Source organism: Motacilla alba, chromosome 4 (assembly GCF_015832195.1).
Source record: "Motacilla alba alba isolate MOTALB_02 chromosome 4, Motacilla_alba_V1.0_pri, whole genome shotgun sequence".
In the NCBI taxonomy this organism is placed as follows: Eukaryota; Metazoa; Chordata; class Aves; order Passeriformes; family Motacillidae; genus Motacilla; species Motacilla alba.
The window spans coordinates 18,247,962-18,270,834 of record NC_052019.1 but is presented as its reverse complement, the minus strand read 5'-3'; the positions used below and the strand labels follow the sequence as shown (position 1 = coordinate 18,270,834).

The following is a 22,873-nucleotide window of genomic DNA, read 5'->3' as shown; positions in this document are numbered from 1 at the left end:
GCCCTGAGGAAGAGCTAGATATTTAGGAGTCTGAACAGTTGACTCTAAGTTTAAGAAAAAAAAGCAGTAGACTTTAGGAGCTCATGCTGTTTGGTTTATCAAAGGGAAAATCCAAAAGCAAATATACTTCCATATCATAATTGAGTCATGAGAAACTAATAAAGGCTAAGGGCTTCCTTCTTATCTAATTTATTACTAGTTTTCCTCTTAGGGTACAGAGTTTATCAACATTGATAGAGCTTACCTTGGAGATCTAAAGGATTCTCTAAGGTCTATTTGCAAGTAAGTTACATTCCTCAGGCCTTAAATTTTACTACACCTAGGGCTTCAATAGCTAAGTCATTTTGGTGTCTCCGAAAGCTTTACTGAATTATTTGAAAACATTGATCTGATTGTCTCACAGGAGCACTTCAGTGATTTGTAACAAGCATGTGGAAATGTGGAGTGTGAAAATAATTCATGCTATTCATTTAAATACACAGTGTGGGAAATTTAAGTGTGGAAACTGAATACCATGTGGATATAGCCTTGAAGCCAGAGGAGCTGACAAACACTGTTAGCTTTCCTGAGGAGTTTGTAGACACCTTAGCAAGGTGTAGTTTGGTTGACCCTTTGGTAGATCCACTGGTAGAAGCTCACATTAGAAAAACTTGTGAAGGTCAGACTCATAGGATGGAACTGTCATTCCATTTCAGCCCGCTGTAAAAACACATGGGATTTCTTGGTAGCCACTGTAAATGCACAAGCCAAAGTGTACAAGAGTTTCAAATGATTTGAGGAAAGCTTAGGTCAGGTAAGTGTAGACTCAGTCATAGGAGTTTTTAAATTCAGTAGCACAGATCATCATGCTTGCTCCTGTCTGGGTCAGTGCCCTCTCTTTTGATGCATTTCATTGTGGTGCAATGTCACAGAAAGATGTTTGTAAAATGTTTGCTAGGCATTGCTCCCTTCTAGACCAGGAGAACTGTATCCCTACTGTTGTCCTGGGTTGAGTTGGATTTGAAGCTAATGAAATTTTCAGCAGCAACATTCTCTACCTTTTGGGAAAGGTTCAGCCACCATAGTGTCAGGTACAGAGCAAACACATAGATGACATGGTTTTAAGTTTCATCAATTTAGTAGGGCTAATCTGACTAAATAAGGCTTCAGGATGTCCAAAGACAGATTCAGCAAGTGAAGAAGGAATGAAATATAAAGACTCTCAAGCCTCAGATTTTGTAAAAGCAATGTCCTTCATTAAATTCATTAGAGAGAAACAATGAGAGATTTCATCAAGAATAATTATTTTCAGTGAGAGGCTGATATAAAGTAGCCACAGAGACAACCAGCAAGAAAGAGTACATTTGTCTTTTAGTATTGTGCTTTAAACAGAATTACTGTTAATTTCTCCATCACATGAATAGTTGGATAATTCTATTGCTACAAATAGTCTAAATGATCTTCTGCTTTTTTCTTCCACAGCTTATTTGAAGATGGGAGATTTCTACTACTATGGCTACCAGAACCAGTCTAAAGACCTGGAGCTGTCCATGCGGATGTACGCCCAGGCTGCCTTGGAGGGGGATTCACAGGTGAGTCTGCAGTCATGGCAAAACACCAGAGCATAGAACAATCAGAGAATTCAGCTGCGACTGCTTCTTCTGCTTGGCCTCATCGGCTCCAAAGAAACCTGCTAGAATAAGTTACAATTATTTCAAAATACCTTGTGAGTCAGTAGTTGCTGTTTCATAATAGAAGATAAACTTAGCATAGATTAATGGTCTTAGAATCAGGCTGCTTTGTAAGCTAAGGGTAAAGGGCCTAATTTAGTGCCACCTTACCTTGACGCAATTGACTTAGTTGTGACCTCAGTATTTTTGCTATTGCAAGAGGAGGAATTAGTAGACTGTTGGGTTGTATTCCAATCCTGTCCTCTGCCATTTTATGATAAAAAAAAGAAGACTAGCCCATTTCCCTTGATATATTATACCAAGTGAATCCCAGGGTGAATTTTGTTCACTAATGAAGGTTTAATCTTTAAATGCTTTTTAATTAGAGAATACACCATGTCACATTACCAAAGACATGCAGTGTTTCACCACTGAGTTGCCTGTTCTCAGGCCCTCCTGAAGTGTCCTGGGTGTGATATTCTGTTCTCCCTGTCCTTATGGCAATATCCTAGATGGTGTCTTGTATGTGAACTTACCAAAGGTAGCATGGATGGGTTTTGTTTTGAGGTTATTGGGACAAAACATTACTGCTAAACTAGCAAAGGAAAGAAGAGATGCATAAATAGTTACTTTAAAGTATGAAAGTCAAAGTGATGGGCAATCCTATAAGATGTCTCATGTGTGTTCATCTTCATGACTCTGAAGAGACACAGGGTTGCCTAAGACTTGTCCAAATAAGCAAAACCATAAGATTAAGGACTTAAATTGTCTGGAGGAAATTTCTGCTCTCAATTTCACTATTCAGATTCTGTTGATCTGTGGAGCTATGTGAAGGGGAATTGAACAGTAACAGAAGAGAAATCCATTTCTGCTTTCACTCTGTATTTCCCTAGAAGAAAAATTGACAGTTTGATATGGTGACTGGACTTAAATTCAAAATAAGAAAGAAACCATCTGGAAAAAGATATGAACTAAGAAAACAGTGTCACAACATCTGAATGCTTCTTTTGCATTTTCAGTATTTACCGGAGTATGTGGTTAGGAGAAAAGGCTCTCATAATTATTCAGTGAATATCACATTATACTAAACAAATTTAGGGAAGACAGTTATAATTATTTAGATACTTGGTGCTTAAATACAGATATGAAAATTTAATGTTTAAAAAGTGTACATTTTTTATTGATAGGGTTTCTTCAATTTGGCCCTTGTCATGGAAGAGGGCAACTCCATACCTTCCTACATTCTGGATCACTTGGAAATTGATCAGGCATTGCAGTCTAGTAATACATCACTTCTTCAGGAGCTGTATTACAGGTGAGTTTTTTTACCCTTAATCAGCATCTTCTGGTTTTCCATGTGAGTAACATTTACTCTGGAGGACCGCAACTCCTGTAATTATTAACTTTGTTCACTTAAGTGATTTAAGGCAGGTTAAGGTCAACATAGTTGAAATTCTTAAATTCCCTAATTATATTGCAGTTTATGCCTGATTATATGTGGTTACCTGAAATAGCAGGGACTGGATTCAGTAATCCAGGAAGTCTTTTCCAGTTCAATATATTTAGGTTCCTAAGTTAGGCACTGGTGATTTGTATGTAGTCCAAACAAATAGTTCAATTCTAAATGTAGCATAATTTAATACAGAACTTAAAAATGTGGAACTGGGATAATAACAATCCTCCCTATTGATTCTGCGAATATGTCCAGGCTGGCACAGAGATTGTGGCACAGAATATTGGATATCTGAGAATGTTACAGGTCTGCTGCCTGATTGACCTGTGCCAGCACTATCCATGGACAAACCACCTAGTGTTCTCTGGTTTCAGTACAGAACTTGAGTTTCCTTCACCCAGGTAAAGCAACAGGTGTTGGAAGGCACAGCGGGAATGTGAAACTTACACAATATTTGGTGAATTTGTGGAATTGCCTTTCAGATATTTGAAGAAGCAGGAGCTAATAGTCAATACATGAGGCTGTGAATGAGTGTGTGGTTTATCACATTGAAACCTCATTTGTCTCTTCACCAACAATCTGCTGAAATTGTTCTTACCTGCAGTTAGACTGAACTTGTACCTTAAATTACTCCCAAAGCACATGGAACTGCTAGTCAGATACATAGAGGTTCTGGACCATCTGGACCATTTTACAATACATACATCCCAGCATCCAAAAGGGCACATACTTTTCTATATTTATAGATATGTATATATATACATATGCACAGTCCATGACTTTATAACTGAATTATATATATATTTATAACAAAATTTATGTAGAAAAGGTATATATCTATATATACACATCATCACTCCCTCCTTAGCTTTATAGAAAACAATCAATTTAAGCTTAAAATAGATGCCTGTGATTTAGCTGTCTAAACTGCCCTAATAGGTGAAGTCCTATTTGACAGAAATAAGAAAGCTGCTCAGCTCATCCACAGGAGGTGGGTACCTGGTGCTAGTCAGCTAAAACATTCTTCAAGCTCTGACTTCATTCTATTATACAGCATTGTCTCTAAAGGAGTTTTGGCACCAGTGTTCTGTGTAGGCAACTAAATTTTGTACATCTAATTTTAAATCAAGTCCTTCTGCTGTTGACTCACACTAGTTAGAGCTTGAACTGTGACTGCTTTGAAAGTGTAGCCTGGATGCTTAGACCCATTGTTGAGTAGTACGAAAATAAAAAGTCACCCTTCTAGGGTAAGGTATTCTGTGCTTAATAAGTTTAAGCTGGTATTTTTCTGAATTTTTACTTCACCATCTGTGAGAGAGTGATGATGATATTTGTTTGTTTTTCTGGATTACTGGTTCTGCAAACCCATTTGAGATTCCCAGATGCTTGATGCCACAAAATTGTGGAAGAGGACTAATTAGTTGTTTTTATCTTCTTGTTGTAGGTGCTGGAATAATAGTAACCAAGAATCAATTAGCCCATGTTCATTAGCATTGCTTTATTTTTACATGAGAGTTCTCTGGAACAATATTTTACACTCTACTCTGGTATGTATTGCTCCTTTATTACATGCACAGTTCATTTGGAACTCTAGCTTGGCTTTGCAGTGCTCTAACTATGTTTTTAAAATTACTGTCACAGATCTACTTCATGGGAACCTTTCTTTTATCGATTCTTGTTGCATTTGCAGTGCAGTCTTTTCAGTCTTTATCTGGTAAGTATGTGTCATAGTAAAACTGAAGAAAGAGGAGTGATCTTTTTAGGTCAGTAAAACCTTCAAAATGAAAGCAGAATTCTAGATTTGATAGAAGTACCTCTGAGCAGTAGCTTCTTTAACACATAAGTCATTTTTTTGATCATTAAAAAGGAGTAGATGAAATAAAGCATAGCTTTAAACCTGGTGGTTTCTGAGGAACTTCTCTTACTAAAGGAGATTCTTAATAAAAACCTTAACTGCATGTGATTATTCCCATCTCTCAACATGCAGTACTGTTACAGTAATGACTTTGATTCCCTATGTAGTCTCTGCAATAAGTGGTCAAAGTGTGTTTCCTGTTTCGTAGGATTGGATCTCTTCAGATGCAAGGTAGGAGAAAAAGTGAGGTTCCAAGAGCTGGTACATTTGAGTAACTTAGTAAGAGTCAGTTCAGACTCTTAACACCAGTAACAGAATCAGCAAATGCATTCAGTCAAGAGTTACAGAACCTGTCATAATAATGCTGAAATCCTGCTTTCTTTTCTTACTAGCTATTAATTTATGTAACTTGGGAATCATGCAACAAATTTATAAAGTATGTAGTTATAGATATTCTTCTTTCAGTATTTCCAAACTTTTCAATATTATCTTTATATGTAATTTTACATCCACATAATACTTAAATATTGATTAATAGACTTGCTAGACACAGTGGGGTTTTCTTAAATAATTTATTTTGACATTCTTCTGAAGCTCGTAATTCTCCTGGAAGAAGATCAGAACCATTGTCACATGATGTCCCTTCTTCCTCATGGAATGACAGTGAGGATGCTACCAGAGCAGAGCAGCAAGATGAACCTACTCTTTCAAATGATTTATCACAGCAGGAGTCAAACCCTCAGAGTCCTCTTGGCACCAGCTGAGGTGTAGTTTTCTTAAGGTTGACATCCATTGGGAAGACAGGATGTGAGCAACTACGAATCTAAGAACTGGCAACCAACCCTGTACATGGCATTAATAATGCAGTCCAACAGCTGAAGTTGTAGGGAAGTTCACTGATTTGACTTCTCCACTATAGAGGAAAACCATCCCTATAATTTATTTAACTCCAAACCGATGATGCAGATTATCTCACGATACCCAACACATGATCATACTGTGCATCATGGAAGGACCTGGAAGGAAACCTGCGAAGTCTATGCCTAATTGGAAAATAAGCAAACATCCCACAGGTTTTAATTAAGTTTAACTTACACGTCTTATCTCTTATTAAATTGCTTTTACTGCATTTGAGCTTATTTATTGGTGAAATTAGCAAAGTTTTCCAAGTCTGAATCATGGAAATTACATAAAAGTGAAAGCCAGTCACCCATACTTTCCAAGTTCCATGGAAACCAGTCAGGACTTCAGTACATGCAATGGTAACAATGAGTTTTTTGGCATTTTATATTCCATGCTGATTTTTCAATGTGAAAAGTGGTTTGTTTTGAAAGAAAACACACCAGGAATATTTGCAATATGGTCATAACCTATTAGTTATGATTGCAAATTTTAGTCAAAGTTTTACCAGCATCCACATTTCCTGGTGGACACAACAAAACGTTTCTCTTCCTGCCAAGAGCCACTGATCAGAGAAAGGAGCTCCCCAATGAATAAATAAAATAATATTTAAGTGTGATCAGGTGACACAAAGTGAACAAAAAATTATTTTTGTATTCTTCTGTAGATAACACTGGCAAGGATTTATTTCATGTTCTAGAATGACTCTAAAAGACACATATTTAAGTGACAGTTTATTTGATAAATGTTGGATGGGACATATGATTTAAAGCTGTCTGTAAAGCAGCTGTAGGAAGGATCTAACCTTTACAGCAGGTGTGCAGCAGTTACCTCTGCAAAATGATGTAGATCACAGACTATAAATTGCATCAATCTATGCATTATTGAGGGTTAAATCCACTTGCCTTGCACTACATTATTAGTCTTGTAAATAAAAATATTTTTTTAATTCAGCCTGTATGGAGGAATTTCTTTTAAGGCACCTCTTGGATGAAATACTATCTTGCTGTTGCAATCTCTCAAGATCATTATTTACATGTCTGTTTTCTTAGCTTCACATGAGACAATCAGCTTTCACTTTCTTTGAGGAATACAGTCTTCTCACAGAACAAACCTGAAATATTTTGTTTTGTTTTTCAAAACAAAAGAGCAAGGCGTAGGAGGTTTTAATAAGAAAAGAATGATTCAAAAGGAAAAAAAATCTTTGACCTTCAAAAGAGAATTTTATATTTATATATAAATGTCTATACCTACATATCATCAAAGCATGGTTTCACTTGCAGAAAACTGAAAATTCAAAAGTGTTGAGAGAAGAGTTGGTGCTTTGAGGCAGCAGCTCCCTTGACAAGTCAATGAAGGGATGAAAATAAAGATCTTGAAGCTCCTCCCCCTCCCACTGAGAAAGTAAATTGTGTCACATTACCAAGTTACCGAGTTTTTCATTTATTTGATCAAGAACTGTGCAAAGAATACTTTTTGTTCTTAGTACAGTTGAAGATACATATTTTATTCTTTCTATGTATAGGTAGGTATTTTAATGTGTTAGAAAGGAGCTTGACTTTTACGTACTAAACTGTTGTACTCACTGGGGTTAGATTATGTGTACTTGATATCCATTGCAAATGGTCCCTGTTATTTTTGAGTCTGTTTTGAGTTGCAAAAACTTGTGCAGCTAAATTTAATTATATCAAAATCCTTAACAAAGTTATGGCTATTTCAAGAGCCCTCTCAACTGTCACCTTAATTTTTGTCACCTAATAAAAGAAGGCTGTGCATCTGTATTAAAACTGGAGCAGGTTTAGATGGTAAACCCAGAAGCATTGCAGAAAGTCAGGTGTAGCCCCTGAAGACAAGCAGACAAATGTCACAACATGGGTACAGTGTTAGGTTAGGTACCACATGGCACGCACAGTTAGATGTTCCCAAAATACTGTTTGGGCCTGCATAAGACAAATCTTGCTTATAGTTAGCTACACATTAAAGGTGTATTTTGCTACAAATGTCACATGTACCAAAACTGAAGCCCCTGGTGAAACACTAATCCCATAGGAGTTTGTCAGTGGTGGTGATTGCAGCCCAGGTGATGCAATCTGGGAGTTCTCCAAGCAGCAGTGGTTTAGATTGAGTAAATACAGGTCAGAGTTAAGTGTTAGCACTCCAGCTCACTGTTTTCCTCGCTAAAGCCCATGTTCTGAACTCTAGGTATTAACTAATTTGAAGAGTTCTGCCAGAAACACAGTTCAACATCTATATTTCAGAAGGCAATTGCTGAAGCTACAATATATTTCACAATGCCAGCAGTTAATAGTTCCATCTTTGTTTATTGTTACCTATTATATCAGAAGTTCTACCAAAGTATTTTAAGATAAGCAGCTCTTCACAATAAACTGACAATCCTGAAGGCTAAAATAATATTAGTTACATTGTTGTCCTTCACTTCTTGTAAGAGCCAGGGGGCTATTGACAACCTAGAGAATCAACCAATTCCCAGTGAGAAAGAGAATGGTTATTTACACAAAGCAGCTACATAGTTTTCTACATCCACAAGGAAAGCAAGGAGAGAAGAGAAAAAGAGTTGCTGCATCAATAATTATTTTTCATAAATTGAAATATGATCACTGAAGTTTATAGTTTCTGCAGCCCGTGTTAAGTGTTCAGGGTGGGAATAAGGAAATAATAAATCACATTTGTAGAGCTGAACTTCTCTATATACTTTGTTTATACACATTTGATAGAAGTCCAGCCATCTGAACAACACAGGTCATGCTTCAGAAAAAATGGTCAGCACTTACCCTGCCTTTCTCCCTTGGTTCTGCTCAGAATCATCTCTAGCAAATAAATTATGGACAAGAAAGAATTTCAGAAGGGTTATTTAAAAAATAGGTGCCAAATTATCTAAAATGAATGCAGTTTACAACAAGTAAATGGATTTGTGTGTTACAGAAAGTGACAGGGGAGAGAGGTTGCTACATGCAACATATCAAAGCGCTGTGGGAAGAAGGGAGAATCAAGTGAAGATAAGCTAAGAAAAAGAAGTCAATGTTGAGCAGTTCTGAGTAGTTACCAACTACAACTTTATGAAGAAAACAATTCAGACCAGTTATGAAAGATTTGCATCTATGCTGAGAAGTTTGTTCAGCTCTGAATTGCACAGTAGGGTAGTAGCAGGACAGTGCCAAATGTGGGGGACATCCATATGGGAGTGACTGACCACTGGCTGCATGGTGTTGCTTCCCAGAACATACAGTGAAGAGCTTTGCATCCCAATAAATAAGTATGAGGACAGAATTAAAGTTCTATATTAATACCTTGCAATACCAATGTTACTTAGTGATAGAGGGGACACTTGTGAATTAATCCTGGTATACTGGTTACATATTATAAACATACCCTTTGCTGGTATTTTTCTATTCCCATTTGAGCTACTGGAAAAGCATAGATGATGTTTAAAAACCACATGTGAAACATGGATTATCTGTGAAGATAATTGATTTATAGCAGATTCTTGATTTATAGCAGATTCTTGTCTGTGTAAGCTGCCCCCATTGACTAATGGACCATGACGTTTAACACTGGCTGTTGACCCTTATCCTGAATGAAAGATAGCACAAAGGCATGAAACAAGTTGAATAAGCTTTTGCAGAGGAATTCCATCCATAGGCTCTCACCTTCCTCCCATAAATGTGAACTCTATCAAAAGATTGGGATGTAGGAAGAGAACAAAAATAAAAGGCTGGATTTTTTAAGAAAAAGCCCAAGGGCAAGAAAACTAAAGAATGTCAAAGGGAATCTGAGCACAGAGCAATTTCTTATGCTGTCTTCTAAGACATAGGTGACAAGAACAACTACTAAATAATCAGCAGAAAATTGTAAATAAGAAAAATGCAGCATCTGGAATATAGGTGTGTTGGAATGCATCACAGCCTCATTATTTATCTAAATACCTAATTCCCATGCCAGGAGACTTCTTTATATTTGCAATAAGGAAAGTGAGTCTATAGCTAATTAGAAAATCAGACCAGATAAGGAGAAATGAGTAACCTAAATGGAAAGGAAAAGATACTTGCACTATTGCAGTATGTACTTATATGACAGTTACAGTAAGCAAGAAAAAAAAAAAAACCAAAAACCACAACCAAACAGAAGCCAAATCACCTGCAGCAGATTAGATATTCTGAGGCACTGATGTTCCAAACTGAAATTGCACCAACAGTGCTGAGTGCCTGTTGACTTAAGGGACTTGAGTTATTTGACAAGTGCTATCAGATACCCATCTACCTTTGGGCATCTAAATAACCCCTTGGAAGAAAACTGGCTACAACAGCTTTGTTTATACCTGTTCAGGGATCTTTCTGTTAACTTATTCCTTGACCTTGCTTCCCTCTCCAGTCTGCATTTTTTTGATTTCTGTTGTTTCTTTCATTTGTCCACACTGACCTCTCCTTAATCACTCATGAACTGTCTAGATAGCTCCTAATGCTTAGCCTTGCTATTTGCTCTTATCGGTTATGCAGGTGAGCAGGAGAAAGCGCAAGTACATTAGCAAACGTAGCATCCTTTTTTGATAGTCTGCCAAGGCAGGAACTGAGATACCTGCTTGGCATTATCTATCTGTCCATTACAGCATGTGCTGAGAAATTGACTTACGCAGCAATAGTGCAAGTTATAAGCAAATCTCCCTGGATAGACTAGTAATGATAAACTAACCAAGGCCAGGCTCTGCTGTCTGGTTGTGATGAGTTAAAGTTTTCCTGTGAACCCATTTACCTCATCTGTTGCTTCTTGGACCAGTCTCGGTCCATAAAGCCCCCAAATGGTGCCCAGCCATTGTCTAGGAGGATTCTTCTCAAATGGGCTTGATTTAGGTCAAGCAGCACACCCCTAAATAGCTAAGATAATCATAACTCAGTGCCCAAGCATATCCTCCAGACCTTGTTCTGTTTAGTTGTGCAGATGAACCAAGACTCTCTGCCTCTCTTACAGGCCATAAAAGGCTCCATTCCACCCCCAAGCAATGGCTGATTCGTTCTTCCAATTTCACCAGCCTGTTTATCAGTGTGAGCCTTCCAGCAGCCCTACTGTGGTCAGAGCTATTTTGAAGGCTTGCTTTCTTGAGAGAAGTGTGCTCAGCTTGTATTTGTAGAATGCAGGACAGTCTTTCCAAAAAACACCAGTACTGACTAGCTGGAATGAGATATTAGTGTCTCCACTCATAATATGTCTTGTTTCATGAAGACCAGGTTTTAGTTTTCCCCTTCTGCTCTGCAGAGTTAGTAGTGGCAATAACACTGTCCCTGTTTCCTTGTCCCATATCAGATCTGTCTTCTGTCCTACCCAGGTGACAAGGTTTCGAGGTTCCTATCTCTCATCAGTCCTGCATTGCTCTTCCAAGCCAGCTCCAGTTGCACATGGATAACCTTTCCAATTTAATTTTTGAGTTAAACACAGTACGCTAGTCCCAGAAAACAAGTTAACCTTTGCAGTTCAGTTGGTTAGAATACCAGTAGGGGAAACCGAGATACACCTACTCCAATGTAGAAAACTCTAGGCTAGTTAATTAAATAAATATTAGAAGTCACAGAGGACCAGGGAGCCTGATCAGGAGAAGGAAGTGGGTGAGGCATTCTACTGGCAGCTGTAAGCAGTCTCAAAATCACAAGCTCTAGTTCCTGTGAGTGAGTTTAACTACACTGACATCAGCCAGAGAAGCAGCAGAGCAAAACACAAACAGTCCATGAAGGAGTTTCCTGGAAAGCACTGATAACGGCTACCTGACACAGGTAGTGGAGCTCCCACAAGGAACAGTATGCTTCTCAGCCTCATGCTAACAAACAGGGAAGGCCTCCAAGGCTGGAGATGTGAAGGCAGCCTTGGCTGCAGTGACCATGAGCATTGGAGTTCAGTACCATCCAGCCTCTTCAGGGATGTTCTTGGAAGAATCCCATGGAAACAGGCACTGTAGGAAAAAGGGGTTCAAGAGAGCTCGTTGATAGCCAAGGATGACTTCCTCAAAACTCAAGAACAGTGCCTCCCAATGAGCAAGATGTTAGGCAAAGGTGTGAAGGGACCTGTGTGGATATTTAAAGAACTCCTGTCCTTACTCAAGTGTAAGCAGGAAACACACTTGAGATGGAAGCAGGGTTGGGCCACCCTGAATGAATATAGAGGTATTTTCAGAGCACATAGGACTGAGACCAGGAAGGTCACAGCCCATCTGATATTAAATCTGGCCTAGGATGTGAAGGACAAGGAAGGCTGTTTCAAATACATCAATAATGAAAGGAAAACAAAGGACAATGTGGGCCTGTCACCAAATGGAGGGGGACTCCGGTAAGGGAGGATACAGAGCAGGCAGAGCTACCAAACATCATCTTTGCATCAGCCTTCACTGACAAGACTAGCCCTCAGGAATCTCTGACCCAGGAGAGCATGGTAAGGGAATGATGGAAAGAACACTTTCCTTTCAAGGAGAATTAGGACAGCCAGGTAAACTTGACATCCACAAGTCCATGGGCCTTGACTGGATGCATCCACAAGTGTTGGGAGAGCTGGCAGACACCATAGCAAGGTCTCCCGTGATCATCTTTGAATGGTCACGGAGATCAGGAGAGGTGTCTGAGGACTACAAGAAAGCAAATGTCACTCCAGTCTTCAAAAATGGCAAGGAGGAGGACCCAGGGAACTACCAGCCAGTTAGCCTCCTGCCTCAATCCCTGGAGAAAGGATGGAGCACCTCTGTTCTGGAGGATCTCTATCCACATGGATGACACAGAGGTGATCAGGAATAGTCAGCATGGACTCAGTAAAGATAAATCATGCTTGGCTAACCTGCTTGCGTCCTGTGATGAAACAACTACCTGGGTGGATGAGGGGAAAGCAGTAGATGTTTTCTACCTCAACTTCAGCAACTTTTGGTGCTGTCTCTCACATCAACAGCTTGGAGAGTTGAGCAAAGAAGAACCATCTACAATTCAACAAAGACAAACACAAGGCCCTTCCTGGGGAAGAGTAACCCCAGGCACCAGCACAGGCTGGGGGCTGACCTGCTGCAGAGCAGCTCTGTAGGAAGGACCTGGGGTGCCTGGTGGACACCAAGTGTCCATGAGCCAGCAGTGTCCTTGTGGCCAGGATGGCCAGTGGTACCCTGGGGTGCATTAGGGACAGTGTTGCCAGCAGGTTGAGGGAGGTGATCCTACCCCTCTATTCAGCCCTGGTGAGTCTGGAGTGCTGTGTCCAGTTCTGGGCTCCTCAGTACAGGAGAGACTTGGAGCTCCTGGAACAGGCCCAGAGGAGAGTGACAAAGATGACGAAGGGATTGGAACATCTCTGTTACGAGGACAGGCTGAGGGAGCTGGGCCTGTTCAGCCTCAAGAAGACACAACTGAGAGGGGAGCTCATCAATGTCTATCAGTACCTGAAGGGAGGGTGGCAGGAGGATGGAGCCAGGCTCTGCTCAGTGGAGCCAAGCAACAGGCAGAAACTGATGCCCAGGAAGTTCCACCTGAACATGAGGAAAAACTCCGCTGTGTGAGTGACTGGAGCAGGTTGCCCAGAGAGGTCTTAGAGTCTCTGTCACTAGAAATATTCAAGAACTGTCTAGATGGAATCCTGTGCCATGTGCTGTAGGTTAATCCTACCTGAGCAGGGAGGTTGGACCAGATAACCAAACAACTCTAGTCTCTTCCAACTTTACCCATTCTGTGATCAGAAATTTTTCCTCTAGATCTTTTTAAGTCTTTACTGCTCAGCTGTGTCTGACCCCTGTCAATAAGTTTTTGTAATATCACCAGCAGCCTTCAGAAGCACTAGTAGGCCAATATTTAAGGGTTGATTTTCTGATCTGAAAAGCTGCCATAGGTTAGAGACACGAATCCAAATATTCCAGAGTAATTGCCACATTCTTCAGATAACCAATTTAAATTAAGAGGATTAAAAGTGGTAACCTACACTGATTAAAAGCATGTCCTTGCAGAGGCCAAAACCCACCAGAGGAGTGACAGCCATGCAGAGATAACCACAGCAAGTGCATGTGTGAGCCCTTGGTGTCAGGAGCCAGAGACTATCAGGCAGCAGCCTTGCTGCTCAACCTGTTTTTAGGTCTCTCCTAGGGCAAATTCTTCTATCCTGCATGACACTACATTAGTGTCCTCTGCAAACATACCCTCTGTGCTTTTACAGTGTTAAAAGGAGATAAAAAGTTTCATTTTCATATCTCAAATATCTGGTGCCAAAGCACAGGTTATCCGTGGCGCTTGGATACTATCAGCCCCACAGAGGGATAGTGCATGACAGAGTTGGTTACACTCTGTTGCTGATATGAAAGATAGAAACCACCTTGTTCAGCATTTCAATTAAAAACATACCTATGCACCATTCCAAGAAAGCTTTGCTGCCCCATGTGATAATTCAGTTAGAAAGAAAGAAAGAACCAAACTATCTCACAAACTCCCGCCTCATCCCCTGCCTATTTACTTTGTGCCCCCATGCCACTATTCCAGGAATATTTAGATTCTTTTGTGATGCAGTAAGTAATTTTATGGCCATAAGTCTGCCTATAAAAACCATAACATTTGAATTCCCCAGGCACCCACCTACCCGACCACCACTTGCAGAAGAAAGCAGAAATTTAGATATCTACCCTGTGCCTTGTAGAGTTAGATAACTTCTCCTGTCCCATATAATTCCAAAACTATTTGAAGGGATGATGATGGGAGTTTAATAAAGACCTCTTCTGCAAATATATAAGATACCTGCAATTGATTCTTTTACTTACTCCAAGTGTTTTCTTTGAAACATTTAAATGGTTGCACTGGTGTTAACAAGTACATGCCTAGGAGAAAGAAGTTCAAGATGCGGTTTTTGAAGATACACAAAATAATGCTACTTCACTAGGGAATAATTGATCTAAACTATCTTAGATATTTATCTCACCCTTGACACATGATCTCCTTGACACATGACCCCAGCAGCTGACTAATCCACTCATTCACATGCACCCCTCCAGTATGGGAGGAGGAAATTGGAAGAATAAAAGTGAGGATATTTGTGGATTGAAATAAAGACAGTTTAACGGGTAAAGCAAAAGCCCTGCAAACAGACAAAGCAAAACAAGGAATGCTTTCAATGCTCCCATGGGCAGGGAGGTGCTCAGACACCCCCAGGACAACAGAGCTCCATCACACATAACAGTGACTTGGAAAGACAAACATCATCACTCCAAATGTCTCCCTTTCCTTCTTTCCCCAGCTCTATGTGCTCAGTATGATGGACTCTCCCTTAAGTCAGCTGGGGTCAGCTGTCCCAGCTGTGTCACCTCTCAACTCATTGTGCACTCCCAGGTTCCTCACTGGTGGGATGGGGTGAGGGGCAGAAAAGGCTTTCACACCATGTACACACTGCTTGGTAATAACACAAACATTTTCATATTGTCAACACTGTTTTCTGCAAAAATCCAAAACATGGCCCCATACTAGCTACTATAAAGAAAATTAACTCAGCCAGAACCAGCATAACAAACAAAAGCAGAGTTTTGTGCTTTAAATTGAAGGTAGCTATAAAAGAAAGCAATTTTTGTTTGACTGTGAATAATAAATGAAAGCAATGGAAAAACAAAAGGGAAAAGGACACATAAAAAACTCCAAACCCCACAGTCACTGGAATCCTGAGAGCATTCTGGAGCTTTTTACAGTCTCCATCACTCTTCTATACAGAAAGAGAAGTGCAGTTCTCTTGGTCTTCATTGCATTTCTCTGATAATTACAGTGACTTTGTTTATAACAGCACAGAAGAGCTTAGAATATTCTTCTGGAAACATCTGTGTAGCAGAAGACAAAGTAGTCCTAGAGTGATTCATCCTTGCATGGACTATCCCAGATGCTATTAGAAAGTTAACCTCTACTCTTCAGTAAGGAGATAATGGTCCTCTTTCAGCCAACAGTGATGGGTGAAGTCCAGACTGTAACAGTTCTTGAACCCAGCTCGAGTTCACAAGCCATGTTGGATTGCTGATGTTGAGCAGCAGTCTCAGACTTTGAACATCCATAACTGGTCCAGGACATGGCTGGACTGGGGTCTGCTGCTTGTACCCTGTAGTTTTTCCATATTTTTGCCATAGTTTCTGTGCCACCAGCCCCAGCATATATCTCAACCACTGAAGGGTAGCCCACCCCAATATTCATTTATCGGCACATATAGCATAAGTTCATGAGGTGTATAATCCACATCACAATAAAAATTTATTTTACCTCCATTAGATTCATAGAATCATTCTCTCAGTATCATTCTTCAAGATCTCTGTTTGCTAGAAGCACACATAACAGTATCCTCAGGATTTGTGTGCCACCATTCAAAAAAAGTGAAGAATTAGATTGTTCCTTGGACTTCAGGTGAAATATGATACAAACCCAGCAGGACAGTTTCTGATAGAAATGGGATATTTTTTGCAGAAAGATTAGACTTTTTTCTCTCCTACAGACATAATAAATAATCAACAAGTATTTTCCCATCACTCCCATCACACCCACCACACAGCAAGTTTTGACTGCATTTAAAACCTCCACACAAGTTAACACATGACTGGAGAAAAGAAAGGAAAGAATAAAACTACTGCAATAAAAATCAGCAAAAAGATCCTCAATGAGTACATCCTTCACAATATTTCTGACATGCCCAAGAAAAATGTCCTTTTCCCATATCTCCTCTGGTTCAAGAAAGTACTCTCAATATAAACCTTTTCCCTTCCTGTTATAATACTGTGGATTCAAACCAAGTAACAGATGCCAAATTAGAAAAAAAATGAACACTTACCTGCTCATTAAACAGCCACAGTTTTAGACCATGTGTCCCCAGGAGCAACCCTTCCCACCACAAGCAAAACTTCAGGCACACAAATACGGAGCTGTTCCTGACTCATACCATCAAGCCTCAATCTGACTGCCCCTAGCAAGAGCTGTTTTTCTTCAGTCACTTTTCAGCTGTTTCCAATCCCTTTATTTTGATTTTAAGCTTCCCCAGCTGTGCCCCAGGAACCCTGATTTAGCTATTTCAGATACTTTATTTTTCTAGAGCAATTTTTCTCATCCTTTTTGAGCTGAAAAGCTGCTTGAAACTTTTAGCAGGACAAAAGCCATCTTTTTTTTTTTTTTCAGCCCATCTTGAATGGCATTTGTTTGTAATCCAATAGATATAAAGTAACATTTAGGGGGCAAATTCATTATGTTTCATTTCTACTTAATTTTCTTGTTTCCATATATGGAAATACATGTGATCATTAAAAAAAACCAATTTTGACTGCTTGTGATATCTTACCCATCGCCAGTTATCCTACTAGTCATTTGCAGGCCTATGACTAAGAACTGCCCATCGTACAGCATGCACATTCAGGCATAGGCAGGCCTTGAAAATTGTGTCCTACAGAGGCTGAGGTCAATGCCTCCTCCTGAGGTAAGCGAGGCACCTGGCCCAGGTGAAGAAACTTTAAATTCCTCTGGGATTTGCAATGAGGAGAATTGCCAGGATGTGTCAACAGATGGTGCTGGAATGGCCCTTTCTACTGGTGAGATGTGAAATCCATTCTCAGCTCTGTGATACTCTCCATTAACCAGCTTCATTGAAAATGCTCCATGTATGCTACAGGAATTCTGCTATCCAGTCTCCCTTCTCATTTTTAAAAGGTTGCTAAACCTTTTAAATGCTAAATTTGATGTGAAAGCAATAAGTGAGGAAAAGAGCATTTTGTAAAACTTTTGTATTTGACATTTTGGTTTAGATCCATGACTGAATAAAGGAGGGAGGGGCCCCCACTGATATCTGTGTCTGAGCCAGCCCCAACCTCTGGTGTCCAAACCCCAAGAACCAGGGTGTCCTCAAGACCCAACAGTTCCACCACGTCGTTGGGGTGAGTATGGGGACAACCCCAGAAAAGCAGACCTGGCTCCTCCATCCTGCGACATCATTTGAGTCTTCACTGCCCTACAAACACCCTAATGCACCCGGGGGTTTTGTTTTGTCTTTGTGGATGCCCTGGCTGAGTGGTCCTTACAGCTCCTACCAGCTTGAGATTTTGACCCCCAAAACACCTTCTGTGACATCTACAGTGTCTCTGTGGGAACATTTTCATTGACCAAAAATCTTGTTAATTACTCTGGCCTAAAAGTTACCCAATGGGGTGTCCTGAAACTGGGTTTTAATTAAAAGTGACCAAGGCTGAGTAAACGTAGCTTCAAACATTCCTGCTTGTGGATGGTGTGACAAGCCTCCCTGGCAAGGTGCTGCTGCACATGGTGTAAGAAAGGCCAAAAGCTTTACACTAAGCTGTGCCTCAATGTAATTTATTCAAATCACCTGTTACATGTGGTCAAGACATCTTAAAAGCTTTAAAAGTTGCCTGTCAAGTATTATCCTTCTGACTCATATCCAAGAGGGGCAGCTGAATATGACTTGGTAAGTAGTTTTACTAATAGAGGAAGACTCTGTGTGGTGTTCTCAGGCAATATTGGTATCCATCACAGCTCATTGCAACAGTAGAAGACCACTTAATCAGAATCTCCAAATTCAGCAAGAACCAGACCTCTCATTCTCTGAAGGGAATAATGATGACTTTGAATGATCCACAGATAATCTCTCAGACTCTTTTTCAGTTACTGATATCAACAACGTTGTTTTCCTAGCTGTAATATCTCAGTTTTATAGCCCCAGGTTATAGTCTGGTTACTTTCCCTCATGGGTCATTCTTCCAGCTGCCAACATCTGTCCTAAGTGTTCTCACCTGAAGCTCTTGCCCAGAACACTCCATGTGTGTGCACACCTGAGGTGAAGTGGCCTGGCTGCTGTCCTGCAGAGGAGGGAGGTCTCCTCCATCCCTCCCCTGGCAGTGAGGACATGCCCAGCCTGGCCAAAGGCAGCTAAGTAGATTTCCCCAGGATATCTTAAGACTAAGCTTCTTTCCACTTCCAGCATACTAGCCTGTGATTTGAGCTATCGTGCTGTCATTTTCTTCAGAGCCACTCCTTGTGTCACACCTGTCCTCAAGCACAGGCCAAAGGATGCTCTGCACCTTGTGTGTGGGAGCAGCCATATGCATCCCACTCTGCTGGGTAGTGTTTGAAACTGTTCTAGCACACTCTTTGAGGGAGACAGGGAAATTGCACTGATAAGTATCTTTAAGAATATCTTTTCAGATTATATAACAGCAGGAAGCAAGAAACAAGAGTCAATATCATTTGTTTGTACTATGCAGCAACACCAGAGCCAGCCTTCAGGCTGGCAACCATTTGAGATCCAGTGCCTGAGGCCATTGCATTAGTCAGTTAAAATAGGGCTTAATGTTCTCCTCACTCATATGAGCACCAATTTTCCTCATGTCAATTATGGCCATGTATTGCCTCACCAAGGGCAGCATTTGGTCCACAAATTGTTTGCATGTCCTATAATTTATGCATTTTGCATTGTGTAAAAAACCCCCAATCTATCAGCTGTGGTGTTGGTTGCAAAATATCTGCTCCTGTAATTACCCTGATTGTTTGTGTCATGGTACTGTGTCCTGAGACGTTGAGCCATGTAAAAAGATTGATACACCAAAAGTGTAAATGGCAATTAGGGAATTTCATCAGGTGCTGAGTAAGATACAATGCTTGTGACAGTTTAATTCTAGCCTTTGCTCTGCTTCTCCTGATGTCTTCTTGAAACACTCAGATCTTAGTTGTTAGGGGAAACCTGCTTAGGGACAACTCCATTCAATCAGTGTGGCTACTACTGAATATGTAAAGTGAACACTCACTTCTCTTTGTAGCAGAATTGTCATAAAGGGAGTAAGATCTAAAGAATTTTCTGTAAAAATATCATGAGTGGGTTTACACTTCTAGTGTCATGCCTCTGGCATGCGGCAATACCAGGAGTGGCCACTAGATAGTGAAAAACATCTGAATGCAGAATGTTCTCATGGAAGCACAGCCCACTGAGATGATGCAACAGAAACATGGCCTGGCATTCCCTGGTACATGTGTGGTATCCTTGCTTATGCAGTTCTTGAAACAGTGGATTTTTGCTTCACACTGCTCACTATTTATTTTGACAAGACCTGATGAGATCCTGATGAGATGTGCTATTGATTGTGTGTTGGTGCAGCTGCTGCCAGCCTGCACCAGCTGCACCCCCAAATAATTTGCTGTAAATCAGAGAACAGCCTTTCTCAATGGCACAGCGAGTGGCTGTCCAAAGGGCCTGGCTGGGTGCCCACCACCACGTGGTGAGATGAAGGAGGAGATGATGGAGCATTCAAGCAGCATTTCAGACTGACCAGAACGCTGCTCAGGGGTACATCTGGTGCAGTTCAATGCAGTGTTACAGAGTTTGAAACTGGGGGAAGCGAATGTGGCACTTCAGCAGAGACTAAAAAAGCACAGGAACACCAAAAGAAGCTGTGGACAACATGGTTAAGTTGTAAGCAGAGGGGAAGAGGACAGAGAACAATGAGCTGAAGCATTGTTTGCACATTTTGAAAGCTTCTGATGAGTGCAGAGCTCCATGACTTAACTGATATTGGTTAAATAGTGATAGGCAGTGCTGACCTTTGTCCCAGGCAGTTTGGGAAAAGAGAGGTGGGTGGCACAACATGTGCCTGTGTCCTGGGTGTGCTTTGATTCCCAACAGACAGAGAGTCATGGAAGGTGATAAATTACAGTTTATACATGGGTGCGTAAAATGTATGCATGGGTGTAAGGTCTTTCCACTTCCAGCATCCAGGTGTAAGGTCTAAGTTTTAAATCATGGGCCTAGGGTGTTTACTGCACTTTCAGAAGAAGCCAGTTTATACTTTAGTGCATTAATATCGGTGTTATAAGAAATACTTCTGCTATCTTCATTTCAATAAAGCATGATGTAATTGGGAATGAGAGGTGCTTTTGGGGCTGGTTCCTCAGCTACTATTGAGCTCGTAATTAGGAAGTCTAATAACACTTTCAATACTCTTTAACACATTTAAAGAGCATTTTTTATTTCTCTTTTGTCTGGCTAATTTTAAGCTCCATAGGTCATGTGTGATTAAAAAAAAAAAGAGTAAGATGGATATTTTTGCCAGTTATAAGCCAGACATCACTCAGGCCACAGGGTATAAGGAGCATTGCAGAGACATTCTGTTTGCCAGAGAATACAGGAAGAATTTGACCCTGGTACAGTGACACAGATAATTTGTGGTGACTTGTCATGCATCCTGTTGCCACAATAGCATTGGCTTTGCTCTTCCATGCTTGCCTTCACTAAGAACAGTCTGTAGCACTCTGCCAGAAAATATCTTGACCCACACAGTTGCGCCAAGAAATTATTTTTATTTTTCCTATTATGAAAATCTCTCATTCATATGAAAATATTGGACACACAGGTGCTTTTCTTTAGCGCTCATTGCTAAAAAAAACTTCTCATTTCTTGCACATTGCATAAGCTCAGGCTAGAACTTGTCTGAATACTTATTTTTCTGCAAGATTCCATGATATGTATATAAATAGATATTACGAAACTAATTTTTTTAAACTTCTCTTTATTTTTACATTCAATGCATGAGGACAGACAAGACAACATTCATGACAAAATATAAAGACATACACTGTCCTTGAAACAGTTAAAAGATAAAGTGTTTCAGAGTTTAAAAAAGTATTTTAGAAACATTGTATTTCCAAAATTTCTCATTACAGAAAATCCAGATCTTTTAGAAACATAGTGTTTAATATCCTTGTGCATTAAGCCATATTATGAAAGTCTGTAGTTGTTTTTCGTCTTTAAGAAATCTGTCTCTGCATTACTAACAATCTTTAAGTAACTTATTGATGGAGCCAACAGTCTCCATAATACACAGTATACACAGATACAAACAATTGAAAAGTTATATTACAAAATATACAGTAGTGCCTTTTTACATTTTTATAGATAAACATTGCATAGTTTTCAAATATGTAATATATAACACAATCACGAGCCTTTTTCTCTATAAGTTATGAAAAATTCTGTACACTCAAACAATTATAAATAAAGCGTAAATATCTTTTAGTAAGAGTGTGGGGGTGAGTGTACCAGGACATATCATGCTGTATTAAACAGAAATATTCCTTGGAATCTGCTTAACACAATGGCATGGTATGGCCTGGAGCAAGGAGAGGAGATCATAGGGGAGACGTTGCAGAGAGGAACCATAAAGTACTGATATGCCTGACAATTATTACCCTGATTTGTTTGCAAAAATTGCTTTCCCACAGTTATTATCACTGTTCTTGAAGGCTTGACTTCAAGAAGCAAAATAAGGTGCATGTTGTTTAAGAAATTAGTAAAAGTAGACTAAAATGTTTCCTCTTTCAATGGGTGGTCAATGGAAACACAAGATAACTTGAAAACAATCCTGGATATTTTTCTCATATTTTCCCAAAGAAACAGGGAATGGGAAATGCACACTGGGATTTAAAGAAACAGATTCAAAAAGTATCCAGAATTGTGAGAATAAAATGATGAAGAATTACTGAAAATATAAAAATTCCACTTTAAAAATGAGATGCTGACAAAATTGTTTCAACTATATGAAGCATAAGGAAAATAACTTTAAGAAGAACATTTGACATAATTCTGCTGTTTGGTACTACACTCCAAAAGAGCAGAACTATACCAAAACTAGATGTTTTTGGAATTTCAGTCTGATTCTAAGCATTTTGTCACTGGCTCAAAATTACAGAAAGTTAGAATCTCAGTTTGAATGCAATTTGCAAACACATAGTCTGCCAGTATTAATGTTAGCTTAAAAAAAGTAAATGAAAACAATTTCACTTCTAAAATATATGTATTTACTTGATTGCTGAATTTAACCTACTGAATTCCAAGCTCTGCAGAAAACAACTATTCAGAAGTAATTGTGTTCTAGCAACACTGAGCAGCTTTGTTACACTAAGGGTCTTCTCAGCATTTTCATTACACATTATATTTAAAATTCAGCCACTTAAATGGGCTTTAAATGACGCTTGTTTTACACTCAGCCATCTA

At 39.7% G+C, this 22,873-nt stretch overlaps 1 protein-coding gene across 2 annotated transcripts in view; it reads left to right on the top strand.

The window, feature by feature from the left end:
• SEL1L3 (SEL1L family member 3) overlaps window positions 1-8,266 on the top strand; it is a 35,684-nt gene extending 27,418 nt beyond the window's left edge. For both annotated transcript variants that reach the window (XM_038135486.1, XM_038135485.1), the window contains exons 20-24: window positions 1,462-1,571; window positions 2,837-2,964; window positions 4,547-4,649; window positions 4,744-4,816; window positions 5,552-8,266. In XM_038135486.1, coding sequence (XP_037991414.1) covers window positions 1,462-1,571; window positions 2,837-2,964; window positions 4,547-4,649; window positions 4,744-4,816; window positions 5,552-5,721 — 584 coding nt within the window. In that variant the 3' untranslated portion in view covers window positions 5,722-8,266. The remainder of the gene's footprint in view (window positions 1-1,461; window positions 1,572-2,836; window positions 2,965-4,546; window positions 4,650-4,743; window positions 4,817-5,551) is intronic.
• The last annotated feature ends 14,607 nt before the right edge of the window (window positions 8,267-22,873 follow it).